We start from the raw sequence: 19,479 nt of genomic DNA, 5'->3' as shown, positions 1-19,479 counted from the left end.
GAAAGCCCATAGCTTGACTAGACGGACCTTTGTTGGTGAAGTAATGTCTCTGCTTTTCAATATGCTATCTAGGTTGGTCATAACTTTCCTTCCAAGGAGTAAGTGTCTTTTTAATTTCATGGCTGCAGTCATCATCTGCAGTGATTTTGGAGCCCAAAAAAATAGAATCTGACACTGTTTCCACTGTTTCCCTATCTATTTGCTATGAAGACATGGGACCAGATGCCATGATCTTAGTTTTCTGAATGTTGAGCTTTAAACCAACTTTTTCACTCTCCTCTTTCACTTTCATCAAGAGTCCTGTGGGAAATGGGGAAGTTAGTGAAGGTAAATAAATGAGCTGATTTGACCCAGGTTTTCGAGATCCCAGTCTTGAGTCTAGGGTGGACTGACTGGGGGATGCCTGAAGGCTGTCACAACTGTCCAGGGGAGGGTAGTAAATTCCATTTATACATATTTTAAATTGATATGTAATAAAAGAAATGGAAACGAAAGAAATAAACTAGTTGATTTCAAAGTTACCTTCCTGATCTAAAGCTCTGTGGTTTCATGATTCCATTTGTTCTCCCAATGGGATTGGGAATTATACTTTAGCTACTAGGCCTAGAATAAAAAATTGTATTTGCTGTACTCCCAGTAAATGACTAAATTCTAATTTCCCCTACAGGAGTCCCAGAGAAGGAAATGGTAACCTTCTCCAGTATTCTTGCCTGGAGAATTTCATGGGCAGAGGAGCTGGGCGGGCTACAGTCCACGGGATAGCAGAGAGTTGGACACGACTGAGCAACTAACACTTACTTACAGTAAATGACTCATAAAAGAAGTATTTAGATAAACAGCTACTAAAATTTTTATTACTATTTCCTCCAACATATACTAATAAACCTAGTGTTTTCCCTTACAAAAGCAGACTATAAAAGCAATGCCATACTTTTTTGTAACCTAGAAGCAGCAAAACTCCTCAGACTGCAGACTTAGAAGAACAAGCAATGCTTGCTGTTAAGCTTTTCTTTTTTTTTTAACTTTAATAAATTATTGGACTTTGAAGTTAAAGTCTATAGCGTCAGGCATTCATTTCTAGAAAGGTTTTTATACGATCTTAACAATGCAAAGTAAATTGTACAAAAAAAGAAAAACACTCAGTAAAACATAGGAAGAAAATAAGACCCTGCAAAATGCATTGGGGACATTTATATAATGCAGCAAGAACAGTGATCGAACAGGAATCATCATCTTTCTACTTGTTAAGGCTGATCACCAGCCACCGAAAGACAAACTCCTTAAACATTTGTTCTGCTTTGTTCTAATAATTTTTAAAATTTGTTTCTGTTGAAGATCTATTTTAGGGTTTGCTTTTTAAACTGGATTTTTTTGATTATATGAAAAACACTGACACAGTTCCAGTTCCTAACTATTTAAAAATGTATTAAAGGCTCAGTCTCACTGCCGGTCCTGTGCCCTCCACCCCCTGCCACTCTCTCCCCACAGGCCATTTTTATTAGTTTCTGGTTTTTTCTGCTAGGTTTTGTAGGAAAAAAACAACACAAACAAGAATGCATATATTTTTATTTCCCCTTCTTTTATACATAAAAAGTAGCATTTTAGATAGTGTGTGAGCTTTATTTTTTCCCACAGGACACTACTAGTCTGGAAATCAGTACGTATCAGAATGAAGAATTTGTGCCTCCTCTCTCGTATGGCTGGAGAGGAGCCCACGGAGTGGGTGACCGGTGCCATTCATCCGGCTGTCCCCCTGCAGACATTCAGGTGCTCCCAAACCTTTGCTATTCTCATGCCTCCATGAATAAACTTGTATGTATGTTGTTTCGTATCTGTAGAGGTATGTCTTTAGCAAAGATGCCTAAAGAAGTATTTCTGGGACAAAGAATAAATTCTTTTGTTATTTTGCTGGTTATGGCTAAATTCCCCTCCAGGGGTTGTGAAATTTTGTATATTATGTATGAGAGTCCTTGATTCTCCACAGTCTCACCAACAGTGTTGGTGAAACTTCTGGATTTTTGCCAATCTGATAGGTTAGAATTGATACCTTGATGTGACCTGAATCTGCATCTCTCTTATTGTGAGTGGAGTTGATTATCTTTCATATAGGTAGTGTTAGTCGCTCAGTCGTGTTCGACTTTTTGCGACACCATGGACTGTAGCCTGCCAGGCTCCTCTGTCCGTGGAATTCTCCAGGCAAGAATACTGGAGTGGGTTGCCTTAAAAAAATTTTTTTTAATTAAGTTTATTTTTGAATTGAAGGATAATTGCTTTACAATATTTTGTCGGTTTCTACCAAAAAACATGATAATTTTTAAATTCTGAAGTCATTGTAGACGCTCATGCAGTTCTAAGAAATAATACAGAGAGATCCCTGGACCCGTTACCCAGCTCTCCTCCCTGCGCTCACATGGTGCAAAATTATAGTGCAACGTCACAGCCACCAAACTGACATCCACACCATCAAGTACAGAAGAGTTTCTGATCTTCCTTTTTACATGACGTTTTTTTGTGAGTTGGACAAATTGAGGTAAATACATCCCATTCACTTCTCCCACCAATGACCAAACAACAACAATGAAAGCCTATCGAAAGATTCTGAAAGGTGCGGTAAGGAAGACCAACTCCCCGGGGATCCAGAGAATCAAGTAACTCAGCCATGAATCCTGGGCGTTCTTTACTTGCCTCTTCATTAGATATCCCAGCCTGGGTGCTAAAAAGGTCAGCAACATAACTGACCCATGTATAAAAAGCCCCACAGGAAAAGCTTGCTGTCCTCAGCCTGAGAATCTAGAAGGGCGCAGACCAGCAGGCACCATTCAACCATACTGTCTATTCTTCAGAACAGCACCCCAAGAACAGCCAGGACGCTCCCCACCCCCACTGGGGAGCAGTGGTGGCCAAACCTGTTCCCCACCAGCACCCACCCCCATGCCCTCTGTGGTGAGGAGCCTGTGGGGGGAACTCTGGGGACTCCCCTCCTGTATGTAGCCTAAGACTTCTGCCCCCTTTTCTACTGGGTTTCCAGGTAGGTTATAAAATACACAGGGCTTCCCTGGTGGCTCAGTGGTAAGGAATCCGCCTGCCAATGCAGGAGACACGGGTTCAATCCCTGGTCCAAGGAAGATGCCACATGGGAAGAACAACTAAGCCTGTGTGCCCATAACTATTGAGCCTGAGCTCCAGAGCCTGGGAGCCACGAGGACAGCCCTTGCATGGAAGCTACTGAAGGCCACGCACCCTAGAACCCATGCTCTGCAAAAACAGAAGCCATCGCAATGAGAAGCCCATGCACCACAATGAGAGAGTAGCCTCCACTCACTGCAACTAGAGGAAAAGCCTGCACAGCAACAAAGACCCAGCACAGCCAAAAATAAATACAATTATATAAAAAATAAAGGGATAAGGGGTTGGCCACTATGAGAAGCCCTTGGCAAGCATCTCCCCTACTTGGCTATAGTCCCCTCAGGGGAAGGAACCTGGTCTTATTCACTCTCACGCCACCAGCACAGCCCGGTGCCTGGGACAGAGCAGGTGCTTAATAAATGGCCTAAAATATTGGGATCAGAGAGACTAGAGACTAGGCTGCCAGAAGCTGCTACACAGACTGAAAGACTGCAGTTACCCTATGCCAAATGACATTTATACAAGGTCAAGGGATACAGGAATAAAGGGGCGGTCTGGTTACCATAGCAACCCTGTTCTGCCTGAACAAAAGTACTCGGGGGATTTCGTTAAGACTTCAGAGAAACTAACAGCCGCCATCCGCCATGATGTTTCCTGATTCTAACAACGATGGTGATGGTGGAAGAAGAGAGAAGAGCAGGTAAAGGAAGGGAAGAAGGGGAGGAAAGACTGTAAATGAAGCAAATCCTTGGAAACGAACTAAGTAAACTGGGAATAATGTTCCAGACATATATTAACACCTTCTCTTTGATAAATCAAGCAGGTGTTTTCAGCATCTGCCCTCAAACTCTTTCATCACCATATCTGTGCCTTGAGACATTTATTTTACAGTGGGGATGACTGTCACTTTCCTTGTTAGATTTTTTAATTTAGCAAAAATTATCTTGGCAGTAAATTCTTTGCTGTTTTTTTTGGTTTTATAAACTAATCCATTTTAATTTTTTAAAACTTAGTAAATTTTTTTTTTAATTTATAAATACATTGGATGAAAAGATGAGCTTCTCTATTCAGGTAAATCTGTAGGTGGAACAAAACACATTCTGACAATGACTTTTACTAATAAGGTACCGATCCTACTTAACACAGTTCAGTAAGAGGGTGACGGGTGTGCATTAATGAAGCAATCACTGGTAACGCTGCCGTGGGTTCTGCTCTGTTAGATGGTAAACAGTCTCCCCTGACAGAATCACTCATTCACTGAGCATGGACCTAGACGCTGGGAGCACAGAGATGAACTGACACAGACACCTGGGAGTCTCTGCACACACCTGGGGGACCATGTGCTCAGCTTTGCAAATACAAGAGATCATCTGGTGTATGTGGCTATTTATTTACAACTGAACAAAATGAAAAATCCAGTTCCTTACTCATACCTGCCACGTTTCAAGTGCTGAACCGCCATGCGTGGCTAGTGACTGTCATACAGCAATATCACAGAACACTTCCACATCACAGGATATTCTGCTGGGCAGTGCTGGAAAGTGTCCTAGAAAGTGAATTACTGATCAGAGCAAAGAGACGGGAGGCAGAAAGGAAGGCAGAAAAAGAAGGCTCTTCCAAGAAACTGAGAAGAGAATAAGTGAAGAAGCCACACCCAAAGGGTAGGAGAGAAATAGGAGGAGTTCAGGCCCAGGTGGAGGCTGAAATCCTTCAGCTGTAAGAGAGAAAACTACAGAATCCTTTCCACGAGTTCAGTATTGTAACAGGTGCTTGCCATGTCATCTACTTAAGATCAACAACAAAGCCTGATTCTCACTTGCCATACATTTCTCCTCATGACTATTATCGCCAAGTTATAATTGTGTACTTTCGTCAGTCTACTAATTGTTTACATACATTCTCATGCACAGGGTAGTCACTGACTTCATTTCCTAGCAGAATTAAGGAGCATGGTCTCATTCTTACAATATGATCCAAGACAATTTGTATGAAAAGAATTTCACTCTGAAACTGGAAACTGTCTTAATATAAGCCAAGTTTGTGCGCGGAGTCCAGCACCGTGTTACGTTCTGTATTAGAATTAGTTACTTTTTTTTTTTTAATTTTCTTTCACGTTTACTTTTATTTTTTAACTTTACAATATTGTATTGGTTTTGCCATATATCAACATGAATCCGCCACATGTATACACGTGTTCCTCATCCTGGACCCTCCTCCCTCCTCCCTCCCTGTACCATCCCTCTGGGTCATCCCAGTGCACCAGCCCCAAGCATCCAGTATCGTGCATCGAACCTGGACTGGCGACTGATATGATGGTAACAATAACCCTGTATATGAGACAGCAAAAGAGACACTGATGTATAGAAAATAATTAGTTACTTTAATCATTTGAATGACCCTTGGGTAGTTCCCTCATCCTCCATAGAGACCAAGAAATCGAGGGCCACAGTGGTTTAAAATTTTGCTAAAATTTCCCAGGTGGCTCAGTGGTAAAGAGTCTGCCTGCTAATGCAGGACACACAGGAGACATGAGTTGGATCCCTGGGCTGGAAAGATCCCCTGGAGAAGGAAATGACAACCCCCTCCAGTATTCTTGCCTGGGAAATCCCATGGACAGAGGTGCCTGGCAGGCTACAGTCCATGGGGTCACAAGAGTCAAGACACAACTCAGCAACTGAGCACACACAGCTAATAACAGTGAATCTGTGAATTCAAACTCAATTCAGTCTGATTCCAGAGTCTTCACTTATAACTACCACCTTTCAACAAAGTTCTGCTAAGAGGTAACTGCAAATCAAGGTCCACAGTTGCAGAAAAGCAATTATTTCAACTATCCTTCTAACATGTACTGTTTCCAGCAGAGAAATGCTCTATTTTTGACTTTTTTAAAAACTTATTTTATATTTTAGTATAGCCAATTAACAAGGCTGGGAGTTTCAGGTGCAAGGTAGAGACTCAGCCGTATATATAACATGTATCCATTCTCCCCCAAACCCCCTTCCTATCCAGGCTGCCACATAACATTGAGCAGAGTTCCCTGTGCTCTACAGTACATCCGTGTTAGTTATTCATTGGCTAAGAAATATTCTGTACCTGGAAAAAAGTTGCTCCTTCAAGACACTCCGTTGGCTCTCTAATATTGCATGAGTGAACTATACAACTGATGTCTGCAGAGGGCACAATCGAGCACTTCACTTGACAGGAAGATCCCCTGGAGAAGGGCACAGCAACCCACTCCAGTATTCTTGCCTGGAGAATCCCACGGACAGAGGAGCCTGGCAGGCTACAGTCCATGGGGTTGCAGAGAGTCAGACGTGACTCAGTGACACATAGATTTTCAAGTGTCCCACTCTGTCAGTTTTACAGAGGACAGTAAACTCCTTGAAAGTAGTTAATGTCTGATGCTTCTTGGAGATCTTCCAGAGCACAGACTTCAGCTGTAGGAGTTGGGAAGATTAAATTAGCTATGGAATTCAGGTCCACCAAAATGTATCTTAGGAATGCGCTGAGAAAGACACAAGTTTTACTTTTTTTTTTTTTTTTTTTGCAGTCAATAAGAAATTTACTTGTTTTAAAAAAATCCAAATGCTGGCATTGTCCAGAAAAATTTAACAGGTTTATTTATAATTGTTATAAAGTTGAACTGCTGAAACTTGTTCACTGAAACATTTTGACTTTCATTAATGCTTCATGTCCCCGCATTTATATTAAAAATTCACACACAAATGAAAATGGAAAAACTGCCAATACCTGATTTCTGTCCCCTATTTTCCACTTGCAATCATATACTTAGGTACCTTTTGACCCCATGGAAAAAAAATATCTAACGTTCAGAACTACCAATAACAGGAAGAAGAGAATTTTTTTTTTTTTTTTTTAAAGAATGAAATGTTTCCCATCATAGTGGATTCTTAAGCACGTTCTCCACGTATGCGGCGTGCTAGCTGGATGTCTTTTGGCATAATTGTTACACGTTTGGCATGGATAGCACACAGGTTGGTGTCTTCAAAAAGGCCAACCAGATAGGCCTCACTTGCCTCCTGCAAAGCACCAATAGCTGCACTCTGGAAGCGCAGATCTGTTTTGAAGTCCTGAGCAATTTCCCGCACCAGACGCTGGAAGGGAAGTTTGCGAATCAGAAGTTCAGTGGACTTCTGATAACGTCTAATTTCACGGAGTGCCACAGTACCAGGCCTGTAACGATGAGGTTTCTTCACCCCTCCAGTAGAGGGCGCACTCTTGCGAGCGGCTTTTGTAGCGAGTTGCTTCCTCGGTGCTTTACCACCGGTCGATTTGCGGGCAGTCTGCTTTGTACGAGCCATGGTATAGAGACTTCCTTACTTACCCCCCTTCTCCTTCGGCTGGAGCTCGGCGAGCTAGAGGCGGCGCTGGCGTTGGAGAGCGACGGCGGCGCGGCGGCGGCTGCGAACACCACAAGTTTTACTTTTCAACCCATATATTTTTCTTGTATTAATTTGTGGGTGATACAGGACTATCTTTTCTGAAGTCACTTAAATCAAGTGCACCTTAAGAAGCACCTTTTCTAAAAAAATAACTTTGGTCCAGAATATCTCCACAACCTTAAATCGATACAAGGAAAACCCTTTCTTTTTTCCTTTTCTTTTGCATCTATATGAGATGATGGGTGTTCAACTAAATTTACCGTGGTCATTATTTCATTATGCTGTACAGCATTATTCAGACAGTGCTGTATGTCAATTGTATCTCAATAAAATTGGGGAAAAAATAAAGACAACAAAAAAATAAAACCATTAAATCATCAGAGGACACACTAATACTATAGGTAGGAACCTGGGGCAGACTAAGCAAACTCCATTTTCTGGCTTAGCAGGATTTGAATACCTAAATGATTATGATTTAATGACTGGCTGTGTGATGTTTAGTGACAATATCCCAGTAAGTCACACTATGCATAAAAATTAATAACACTGAGAATTCATTACACAAATAATTCCAATTGACAGAAGTCATGATCTCATGATCTAGTCCCAAATGCAAATCCAGTCTCAAGGTATTTCTGAGATTTGACTGCCTTAAAGATCTTCAGATTTCTGCCTACAACACACCAGCTTACTGAAGTTGTGCAGGGAGAAGAAAGTTATGCCAAAAATGACTTCTTAACTATTCATATTGATACAGTAGATTACTAATTGTATTGATGAACACTATTTAAATATCACTGTGTGTCCTCTGAGGTCCAAGCTATGAGGTCGTGTCTAAATGTATTTAAGTGACCCTGCTGCAAAGGTAGATGTGATCACCTCATGCTTACAGTGTAAATTCTAGTACAACCACAGCATTCAGCAATAGTCCACCTGAAAATCAGGAACACAAACACAACAAAACCCCAGACAACCCCAAAAACAGGTCCTGAGAAAATAATCACATCATCACACAAGGTCTTTAGAACATTATATTTCATAAAAGACAATGATAAAAAAGTACAAACATTTCCATGAGAAGCAAAAAAAAAAAAAAAATGAGAGTACAAGAAATTACTAGCATTTATTTCAGTGCATTTATATAGAAGCCTTTTAGATCTTAATAAATAAAATAATCTTAAGTACACTTCCTTTTTCTGATAAACACTATGACCATTTCAGTTCTCTCATTGGCATATTTGCAAATACAAGATAATACATCTAGAGTACCAGTATTTGTCTGAAAAGTACACAAAGAAATATAACCGAGACAAACAAAGGCCAAATCAAATGACACACAATCTGCTTTGACTTGTACAGAACCTCCAAAATGAAGGAGAATATTGAACTGGTATTTTTCCATTTTGTTTTAAAATGGGTATCAATACCTTGGCTAGGAAAGGAGAATAAGCAAGTTTTAACACATAATTTTGTATTTACATAATATTGCAAATAAGGGTTTATTTTTATGGAACACCTTTTCACAAATTACAAACAGAAATTTATATTTAGACTGAAAAAATATTCATTAAACCCCAGTTTTGGCAAAGACTTAAATGACAATCTGAATGAGAATTGAGACATAATGTTACAGCAAATGTGTACACTTTTTCATTTTCTTTTCTACAAACAGGCCCATTAATCATTCCTACTTTCTCTAGTCGAAAGGCACTGTATAACTTTCCCAGCAGTGCTATAGGGAGCTCGGAATTATGTCTATCTATATACATTTCTTGCCTTTGAGACTAAAAAATACAATGCATAAGTTAACAGAAGACGTTTTCATAATTTTAGAAAGGTTTTAATCTGCTTGACTTGATTTGTTTAGAACGGAAATGTTTTCTTTGACATACCTGGCACTGCACCTAATCGAGTAGGTAATCAACACATGCGCGCTAACAAAGCCACCGAGCTATAAAGACAGTCTGCATTTGTAATGTATTTGTTAATTTTTATGGGACAGAGTTACAGGCTGGCGGCTGTAACTGGTGGCTCGGTTGGTAAAGACACCGTCTGCAAGGCAGGAGATGCAAGAGACCAGGGTTCAATCCCTGGGTTGGGAAGATCCCCTGGGGAAGAAAATGGCAACCTATTCCAGTATTCCTGCCTGGAAATCCCATGGACAGAGGAGCCTGAAGGGCTACAGTTCATGGGGTTGCAAACAGTTGGACACAACTTAGGTCCTAAACCACCACCACCACCAGGGGACAGAGTTCTTTTTATACAGGTAATTGGCAAAGCTCAATCACATATATGCAAACATAAAAGTTACTATTTATATGCAAAAATCAATTTGAGGTCTGCACTTAAAAAGCAAAACAAAGGATAAAAAGCAAACTAATGAGATGGTTTTCACAGGATGCCACACTGTATCCAAAACTAAAAAAAGCAAAATAGTCATGGCCCTCACTTAAAACAAAATTACTAGTAGACTTAATCCAAGAAAATAAGGCAAATCTAGTTGAAGGGAATTCTCTTGAAACTATAAAAATGTGTATCAAAATGAGAAGATTCCAAAATGTGGGCAGCTCCATATTAAAGAGAAAAATATGTTTTCCTAATAAGACTCAGAAACAGCCCCAATTTCCCCCATGACTAAAATATTTAAGTATTATTGGGTTAATTATGCTCCTATGCCCCTACAATCTTGTTAGTGATCAACAAATGTTAACTTTTTCAATCTACTTTCTTTCCTTTCATCAAATTAAAAAACTACATGGGCTTTGAGAGATAGATACACAATTTAAGAACAAACATCTTGCTTTCCAGAAGGTTTGACTTTTCATCAAAAAATGAAAAACAAATATTTTGGAAATATTTCTAAGAAATAAATGTAGAAAATTTGTTTAACAGAGAACTATCAGTTTTCTCAAAGTGTAAGAATTTCAATTATTTTATGGTTTTGTTTGCAGTCATTTGTGTTATCAATATTTGCCACAGAAAATGACAATTTAAAAATTAAACTTACAACCTGAGAGATAAATAACTATATCTGTGTCAGGTGAATAATCCATTTTGTTCCTCGATATTGAAGGTTTGTTTCATAGATATATAATTTTTTGTTTTAATTTGTGAAAATATCTTAAGACATTTTAAAGAATCTTTGGTCAATCATAATTGATAATTTTCAAAGTAAGGATACTGTTTGGTTTTGTTATGAAAATGCCATCCAAATTCAAGATTAAGTAATTGATGTCAGGTAGAGAGACCTGTTTTTAGAGAGGTGTCTTAATAAAGCCAATGTATTTAAATAATTGGTAATGTATCTTAATATAATTCTATTAATTTATGTTTTAGTGAGGAAATTTTAACACCAGAGATGTAATAACTTATAAGTGAAAAAAATACACGCAGTTTGAATGAAACCAGCCAACATTAAAAAGGGTCCCTTCCAAACTTGAAGTTCTATGAGTCTGATAATTAAACTTAAAATCTGCTTTTATCTACTAAGCATTTATCTTCATAAAAATAGAACATTTAATTTTTTATCTAATAGTATAATTCATTTGTATGTTTTAAGTACTACTGGGTTTTCCATAACTCAATCTTTTAAAAAATTGTTTTGCTTTTTTCTTAAATGAAAGTTTTTTTTGGCTCTTCTGAACTGGAAATAATAAAAGTGCTATTCACTGTGAATTAAAAAAGTACAGTGTACAACCACACGCGACCTTGGGAACATTTTTTGAGGCACAAAATCCCTGACACTTACACCAGAGGTACATGAGAGACGGTTAACAAAGAGCTCCTTTATATCGCGTCACATCACAACTTTTAAGATTTTCTTAGTAATACTCATGCAATATGCATAAATAATATGGTTGTGATTTAGCAAAACCTGATGAGATTGCAAGCAAGGAAAAGAAAAAGTAATTCTGGTAGGAAGAAAAGCTATTTAAGTCCTCTCTTCTTACCCTTAAAAACCCTACAGAAGCTGTGACTTCTTCCACAAAAAGCTGAAGGTCTAAAGCTCAAAACTAGTATAACAGTGTATTTATTAGTTGGTTGTCAATTATTGACAGTTCCTTCATTTCACACAAGGTTAACCTTTGTTTAGTGACATAAATTTACAGGGTTTTATTCCATGCAAATAAAAAAGGTTTATAAAAGTCCCATAAAGGCATCACCCGTTACATGCAAAACTGCAACACATCTTATTTTTCAACAATTTGAACACATTAATTTACACCACATATGTACAAAATATGTTTAAATGGAAATAAAGCATTCTCTTGAATTAAATTATAGATTTTAGTATAAAAATTTTCTCTTCGTAGGGAGCTCCTGTAACTGCCAGACTTAACTGCATCTGGTCTCTGCAGTGCTCGCCAGGGGGTGTGTCTCGGTAAAAGATGGGTGGGTGGAAGAAGGCTGACTGTATACAATCCCACAAATAAACACTGAGAACGCAGGCTCTTCTCACCACCCAGAGCACTGTGACGCATCCATTCACTGACCTCCGCTAGGGGCGCACTCCCAGTTTCCGATCCAGCATTGCGGTCTTGCCATGAAAGCTACTTCCTTTAATAGTCTTCGATTGGAGCTAACTCTGGCATGAGGTTTACAGATATATTTGTATACAACCTATCAACCAGTACTTTTGGCGTGTATACTAAATTGTTCAACCCATCGATGTACTGGCGCTCTTTTGAGTATCTGAGTAATTTATACCTACAGCATTAAAGAAAAAAATTAAAAGTAACAGAAACATGTTTCAAAAGAAAAACATGAGAATATGCTCAAGGTCATTCTTACCAGTAAAGCATTTAAAGCTCTTTACAATTTTGGGTTCTTACACATAATTAAAAATCCTTCTACACCACATTCTAAATTAGCATTTTTACTAGTCTTAAAATGCTATCTGAAAAATAATTATTTTGTACTTGTACAACTTAGATATCCTTAAGAAATAAAATGCGTTAGGCTTTATGCTAAGGAAAAACTTTTTACATAAACAATTAACCAGGCTCTTTAATATATAGGTGTGTGTGTGTGTGTGTGTGTAAGTATACATACATGTGTATGTATCTTTTCAAAACAAGCACAAGGACTTCCCTGGTAGCTCAGTGGTGGAGAATCCACCTGCCAATGCAGGAGACACGGGTTTGACCCCTGGTCTGGGAAGATCCCATGTATCGCAGAGCAACTGAGTCCATGTGCCACACGTGCTGACCCGGCATGCCTCAGAGCCCGCGCTCCACAACAGAAGCCACTGCAACTGCAGAGCAGCCCCCACTCGCCACGACTAGGAAAAAGCCCACACAGCACCGGAGACTCAGCACAGCCAAAAATAATAAATAAATAAATAAAACTATTTTAAAAAAAGCAGCACAAGAATGCTTTACTTTTATAAAGAAAAATGATATCAACAGACAATTCCCTTCAAAAGTATTTTTTTTTTTTTGTGGGGAATGTGATGCATTTTCAAAAAGATCTTTCATATGTTAAATAACTTTGAAACCTCGCTATCTAAAGATACTAAACTTACCGTCCTAAGAACTGGACTTCACCTCGATGGTGATGAGGAATAGACTTGTATTTTCCCAGGTCCCCCTCTGGTCTTGTTACATTATATCCAGCATAGTGAACCCTAAGATACAATGTACGGAAAGGAAAATACATTAAGAAATAAAATATAAAAATAATTACTTGAGTTCTATTTAAAATACAACAGAATGCTCGAGTGTACGTGCTGTCAGTAATTTATGAAACAAGAGAAAAACACAACACAGGATTTAGGAACCACAAAGATTTTCCAAAAGAATCCTTTCCTGGGATAGAAAGGAAATTATTAGAAATTCCAATTTTAAGTAATTTGTACCTCAACATACCTATTCCAAAGGTCATCGTCTTCCCCTCCCCAGCCCCAGAAGGCGTTAGGAAAACCATTGATCTTTCTGAACTGTTCCACTGTCAGTCCACTTACACCACCAAAAAACTCTTTATAAGGAAGACTACAAAAGAAAGCAGAAAACAGCATTCTAAAAATGAAATCAAGACAGTGTGCCATATGAAGTTGACTTTTAGATCTTCTACGTGCTTTGCAAAATATACCTCTATTTCCATATAAACAATCATGCTGATTAAATCATATTTTTGGAAATATAAAGCACACCAAGAAACAAAGCATCTTCATATTCTAGTGAAATAGGTACACCTAACTGTGTTACATAAAACACTTGTGGTAACTGAAATTCACTATTTAGTATTGTTACTTTGTAAGACTCAAAACCTAGGGTTCAAAAAATGGTCTATTTTCACACCAAAAGTAAACTTGATCAAATACATCAATAGCTGCTAATGCAATGTTAGATGTTACCAAGCTAATTTCCTAAATTAATTGATCTTTATTAAATATATTATTAGATAGATGAGGATAAATATAAACTAGTAAAAGCAAGTCTAGCATTTAATTTTGAAAAAACTAGCTGCCTATTCCTGCAATGCTCTTCCAAGATACCCTATGAACCCTGGGATTAGTCTGTATGCTAAGTCGCTTCAGTTGCGTCCGACCCTGTGAAACCCTATGGACTGCAGCCCACCAGGCTCCTCTGTACATGGGATCCTCCAGTCAAGAATACTAGAGTGGGTTGCCATGCCCTCCTCCAGGGGATCTTCCCCATCCAGGGATTGAAGCCATGTATCTTCTGTCTCCTGCACTGGCTGGTGGTTTTGTTTTTTTTTTTTTAATTATTTATTTTAATTGGAGGCTAATTACATTACACTACTGTAGTGGTTTCTGCCATACGCTGACATGAATCAGCCACGGGTGTACATGAGTCCCACACCCTGAACCCCCTCCCAGCTCCCTCCCTCCCCATCCCGTCCCTCAGGGTCATCCCAGTGCACCAGCTTTGAGTGCCCTGTTTCATGAACTGAACTTGCACTGGTGATCTATTTCACATATGGTAATATACATGTTTCAATGCTATTCTCTCAAATCATCCCACCCTCAGCTTCTCCCACAGAGTCCAAAAGTCTGTTCTTTGTTTCTCTTTTGCTGTCTTGCATATAGGGTCATCGTTACCATCCATTAACGCCACCTGGGAAGTCCTAGGATTAGTCTAGGTAGATAAGATGACTTTATTCATTAGAAATTAATATTTTCAAACAAAAATTGAGAATTCTTCATTTCTATGACACTCATTACCTTTTATCAAAAATCTTTACTAAAATTTATTAAATTTTAATTTATAAGATTAAATAAAAATCTTTAGTAAAATTTAGTAAAAAAAAAAAAACAGATTTTTTACCAGCTGAGTCACAAAGGAAGCCCAAGAATACTGTAGTGGGTAGCCTATCCCATCTCCAGCGGATCTTCCCGACCCAGGAATTGAACTGAGGTCTCCTGCATTGCAGGCAGATTCTTTACCAACTGAGCTATCAGGAAAGTCTTAGCAAAAATCAATTCCCCTGATTTTAATGTGACTCTAGCAGATTGACCAAAATTGAGTTTCTAGAAGTGCAAAGAATCAGATCCTGAACCAGGGTGATCTTCCCAAGGTAATGCCAGACTTGGATTTCTGATACCATGGTAAAAAGGAGATTTTCTAATAATGACAATGACCAGTTTTAAAAACAAAAAGCACTCTTCTCATTTCTGAGCTGATTTGCCAGGTCCTTATCACAGAGACTTCCTGCTTCTCGAGCTCTGCAGGTCAGGCAGCAGGTGAAATGGTGATGGAGCCGATATCTCCCTGCTCCAAGCTATTTTCTCTCCTCTCCACTTCCGTTAGTCAATAAAATCTGTGATCTCTTTCACAGATCAGGCCTGCTTGCTTAATGTCAATTTAAGTTTACTGTCACAGCTCCAATGATGATATCATTTCAATATATTTCCCATCACAGAACAAAAAAATGTCTCTTAATATTAAAGGCAGGTCAAGAAAACACAGCTTCAAAAGAAGAGAAAATGGGCTGCAGAAGAGAGGGCTTTCCCTGCACTGGAACATCCCTGGAGGAGGGGAACACAGGGGAGCCAGCCTGTGCCCTGCTCCTGCCTGCGCAGCTCAGAGCCTGGGAACTTGCAGAACCCATGGGTGGGTTCTCCTGCTTCCTGAACAAGGATACCAGCGTTCAGAAATGCATGTCCTGGGACAACCAAGCCCTCTAACTGCCAAATGTAAAAGCCAGAAACTGGATCCACACTTCCTTGACCATAGAAACCAGGCTTTCTTTCCTACCACCCCACACTGAAACCTGTGTGTGAGGAAGCACCGGGATAACAAGCGACTCTATGTACCAGCTCCCTGTGAAGGTGGGCTGGAGTGACAGGTATTCTCTAGGCTCCTGGGCCCCCTTAGATCCAGGCACATAACGCTGCTTCCACTTTAATGATATAATTTTGCAGGTATGTTGCACCGCATCTGGCTTCCCAGGTGGCTCAGATGGTAAAGAACCTGCCTGCGAAGGCAGGAGATGGCAGGCTCAGTCCCTGGGTCGGCAAGATCTCCTGGAGGAGGGCCTGGCAACACACTCCAGTATTCTTGCCTGGAGAATTTCATGGACAGAAGAACCTGGCGGGCTACAGCCCATGGGATTGCACAGAGTTGGACATGACTGAGCGCGAACATGTTGTACCGTATCAGGAACACTGCCGTTACTCACATATACATGTATTTATCCAGCTTGGCTGCAAAGTGACGTGGCATTTCTCCACATCCATAATAGTTTCGGTCATTTTCAGGTAGATGATCCACATCGTGGAAGATGACACAGTCCCAGACGCTGTCTTTCATGGCCTCTTTGAAGCCCACGTTGAAGAGCATTGCTCGGTTAAAAGGCTGTGTGCCAGTCTACATGGAGAGAAAAACAGAAATGTACTCAGGCTCTGCCATGACTTTTTTCTGTAGCTTTCTAACTTGTTGAATCATGGTCAAATAGCAAAAATAAACACATCCACATCAAATAGATAAATGCTTTAGGATTATCAAACATAATGTTTGAATTATTACTTTATTTTATACTTTGGTAACACACGAGAAAACACTGTTATTATCAAGTCCACTGGGAGATCATCACATTTATATAATGATGTAATTCATGTTGCTGTTTTACTTCAAATACATCAGGATACAAGTTATTTATGACCAGGAAAAAAAAAAAGCCACTGAAAATAATACAGGTTGCATTTTTTAGTGAAGCTTTCCATATGGTGTCAAGACTAAAAGAAGTGGGAAACAAAGTTAATCAAGAAGCAGGGACCCTTCTCTTACATAATAAGGCCGGGGGAGGGGGGCTAACTCTGTATTGCTTATAATAGACACAAAGGCATTTGTAGAGACAAAAACAACTGGAACTTACTATACAAAACCCAACTACCTTTCTTAAAACTATTTTCCTTTCAGTTAAGTTGCTCAGTTGTGTCCAACTCTTTGCAACCCCATAAACTGGAGCATGCCAGGCCTCCTTGTCCATCACCAACTTCCAGAGCTTGCTCAAACTCATATCTTTCAAATGGGTGATGCCGTTCAACCATCTCATCCTCCATCGTTCCCTTCTCCTCCTACCTTCAATCTTTCCCAGCATCAGGGTCTTTTCTAATGAGTCAGTTCTTCACATCAGGTGGCCAAAGTATTTACTGGAGCTTCAGCTTCAACATCAGTCCTTCATATGAATATTCAGGATTCATTTCCTTTAGGATGGACTGGTTGGATCTCCTTGCAGTCCAAGGGACTCTCAAGAGTCTTCTCCAACACCACAGTTCAAAGGCATCAATTCTTCAGTGCTCAGCTCTCCTTACGGTCCAACTCTCACATCCATACATGACTATTAGAAAAACCACAGCTTTGACTATATGGACCTCTGTGGGCAGAGTAATGTCTCTGCTTTCTGCTTTTTAATATGCTGTCTAGGTTGGTCACAGCTTTTCTTTCAAGAAGTATCTTTTAATTTTATGGCTGCAGTTACCATCTGCAGTGATTTTGGAGCCCCAGAAAATAAAGTCTGGCATTGTCTCCATTGTTTCCCCATCTATTTGCCATGAAGTGATGGGACTGGATACCATGATCTTAGTTTTTTGAATGTTGAGTTTTAAGCCAGCCTTTTCACTCTCCTCTTTCACTTTAATCAAGAGGCTCTTTAGTTTCTCTTCACTTTCTACCATAACAGTGGTGTCATCTGCATATCTGAGGTTATTGATATTTCTCCTGGCAATCTTCATTCCAGCTTGAGCTTCATCCAGCCCATTTCACATGATGTACTCTGAATAGAAGTTAAATAAGCAGGATGACAATATATAGCCTTGACGTACTCCTTTCCCAATTTGGAGCCAGTCTGTTGTTCGATGCTCAGTTCTAATTGTTGCTGCTTGATCTGCATACAGATTTCCCAGGAGGCAGTGAAGGTGGTCTGGTATTCCCATCTCTTTAAGAATCTTCCACAGTTTGTCATGATCCACATAGTAAAAGGCTTTAGCGTGGTCAAAAAGAAGTTGTTGATGTTGTTCTGGAACTTTCATGCTTTTTCGATGATCCAATGGATGTTGGCAATTTGATCTGGTTCCTCTGCCTTTTCTAAATCCAGCTTGAACATCTATCTGGAAGTTCACGGTTCACGTACTGTTGAAGCTTGGCTTGGAAAATTTTGAGCATTACTTTGCTAGCATATGAGATAAATGCAACTGTGCGGTACTTTGAGCATTCTTTGGTATTGCCTTTCCTTGGGATTGGAATGAAAAAGGACCTTTTCCAGTCCTGTGGCCATTGTTGGGTTTTCCAAATTTGCTGGCATACTGAATACAGCACTTTCACAGCATCATCTTCTAGGATCTGAAATAGCTCAACTGAAATTCTATCACCTCCACTAGCTTTGTTGGTAGTAATGCTTCCTAGGGCCCACTTAACTTTGCATTCCAGGATGTCTGGCTCTAGGTGAGTGATCATATTGTGGTTATCTGGGTCATGAAGATCTTTTTTGTACAATTCTTCTGGGTATTCCTGCCACCTCTTCTTAATATCTTCTACTTCTGTTAGGTCCTCACCGTTTTTGTCCTTTATTGAGCCCATGTTTGCATGAAATGTTCCCTTGGTATCTGTAATTTTCTTGAAGAGATCTCTAGTCTTTCCCATTCTGTTGTTTTCCTCTATTTCTTTGCATTGATCACTTAGGCAGGCCTTCTTTTCTCTCCTTGCTATTCTTTGGAACTCTGCATTCAGATGGATATATCTTTCCTTTTCTCCTTTGCCTTTTGCTTCTCTTCTTTTCTCAGCTATTTGTAAGGCCTCCTCAGAAAACCATTTTGCCTTTTTGCATTTTTTTTCCTTGAGTCGGTTTTGATCACTGCCTCCTTTACAATGTCACAATCCTCTGTCCATAGTTCTTCAGGCATTCTATCAGATCTAATCCCTTGAATTTATTTGTCACTTCCACTATATAGTACCCAGGCAAGAGTTTCTATTTTTATTATTCTTGTTTATGATACAGACCAAGAACATTATAAGAGACAAACAAAGTGGGAACTTACCACACAGAATCCAACTTCCTATATTATAACCACTTCCCTTTACTTACGAGGGAAATTATATAAAGGTACATTGACAATAAAAACTTTCATTCTACAGCTAAAGAAAATTAGAGCGAAATTACCTATGCCTTAGCTATATTTGTTAGCAATCATTTCCAAAACTTAAAACAAAAAAAGAATTATGATGGAAGCAAATGAGATACACAATGCAGTCATCACCAGAGTGCTCCCTCAAGAGTGCAAAAGTACTAAGTTTTAGTCCTGAGTCCTGCATTAACTTGAGATAACAGAAATCACTTTATTTTTTAAAGCTTTTCCTCACCAGTAAGATGGAGAGGATAAAAACAAAAGGCAGTTAAATTACAATGTTATTACTGGTACATCCTCGGTTTGAACAAATGACTTTCCTTTAAGATTTTAAAAAATTGTTTTTATTAAATGTAGACCTAA

At 39.3% G+C, this 19,479-nt stretch overlaps 2 protein-coding genes across 4 annotated transcripts in view; both read right to left on the bottom strand.

Moving 5' to 3' along the window:
- Nucleotides 1-1,549: 1,549 nt before the first annotated feature.
- LOC147345975 (histone H3.3A) lies at nucleotides 1,550-7,558 on the bottom strand. Its single transcript, XM_086372880.1, has one exon. It carries the CDS (start codon nucleotides 7,446-7,448, stop codon nucleotides 7,038-7,040), a length of 411 nt encoding a protein of 136 aa, XP_086229006.1. The 5' UTR covers nucleotides 7,449-7,558; the 3' UTR covers nucleotides 1,550-7,037.
- A 3,985-nt stretch (nucleotides 7,559-11,543) lies between these two features.
- The window catches only part of B4GALT6 (beta-1,4-galactosyltransferase 6), a 65,765-nt gene continuing 57,829 nt past the window's right edge, over nucleotides 11,544-19,479 (bottom strand). For all 3 annotated transcript variants that reach the window (XM_086372877.1, XM_086372878.1, XM_086372879.1), the window contains 4 exons: nucleotides 16,173-16,360; nucleotides 13,397-13,519; nucleotides 13,054-13,155; nucleotides 11,544-12,236 (listed from right to left, as the gene is read on the bottom strand). In XM_086372877.1, coding sequence (XP_086229003.1) covers nucleotides 12,089-12,236; nucleotides 13,054-13,155; nucleotides 13,397-13,519; nucleotides 16,173-16,360 — 561 coding nt within the window. In that variant the 3' untranslated portion in view covers nucleotides 11,544-12,088. The remainder of the gene's footprint in view (nucleotides 12,237-13,053; nucleotides 13,156-13,396; nucleotides 13,520-16,172; nucleotides 16,361-19,479) is intronic.

This window comes from Bos grunniens, chromosome 24 (genome assembly GCF_055505025.1).
Source record: "Bos grunniens cultivar Pamir isolate PY7600 chromosome 24, Bosgru_T2T1.0, whole genome shotgun sequence".
Lineage (NCBI taxonomy): Eukaryota > Metazoa > Chordata > Mammalia > Artiodactyla > Bovidae > Bos > Bos grunniens.
This window is presented reverse-complemented; position numbering and strand designations above follow the sequence as displayed.

Bases quoted from the DNA above. Each gene is read 5' to 3' on its own strand.
- LOC147345975 (XM_086372880.1), bottom strand. From the start codon at position 7,448: ATGGCTCGTACAAAGCAGACTGCCCGCAAATCGACCGGTGGTAAAGCA.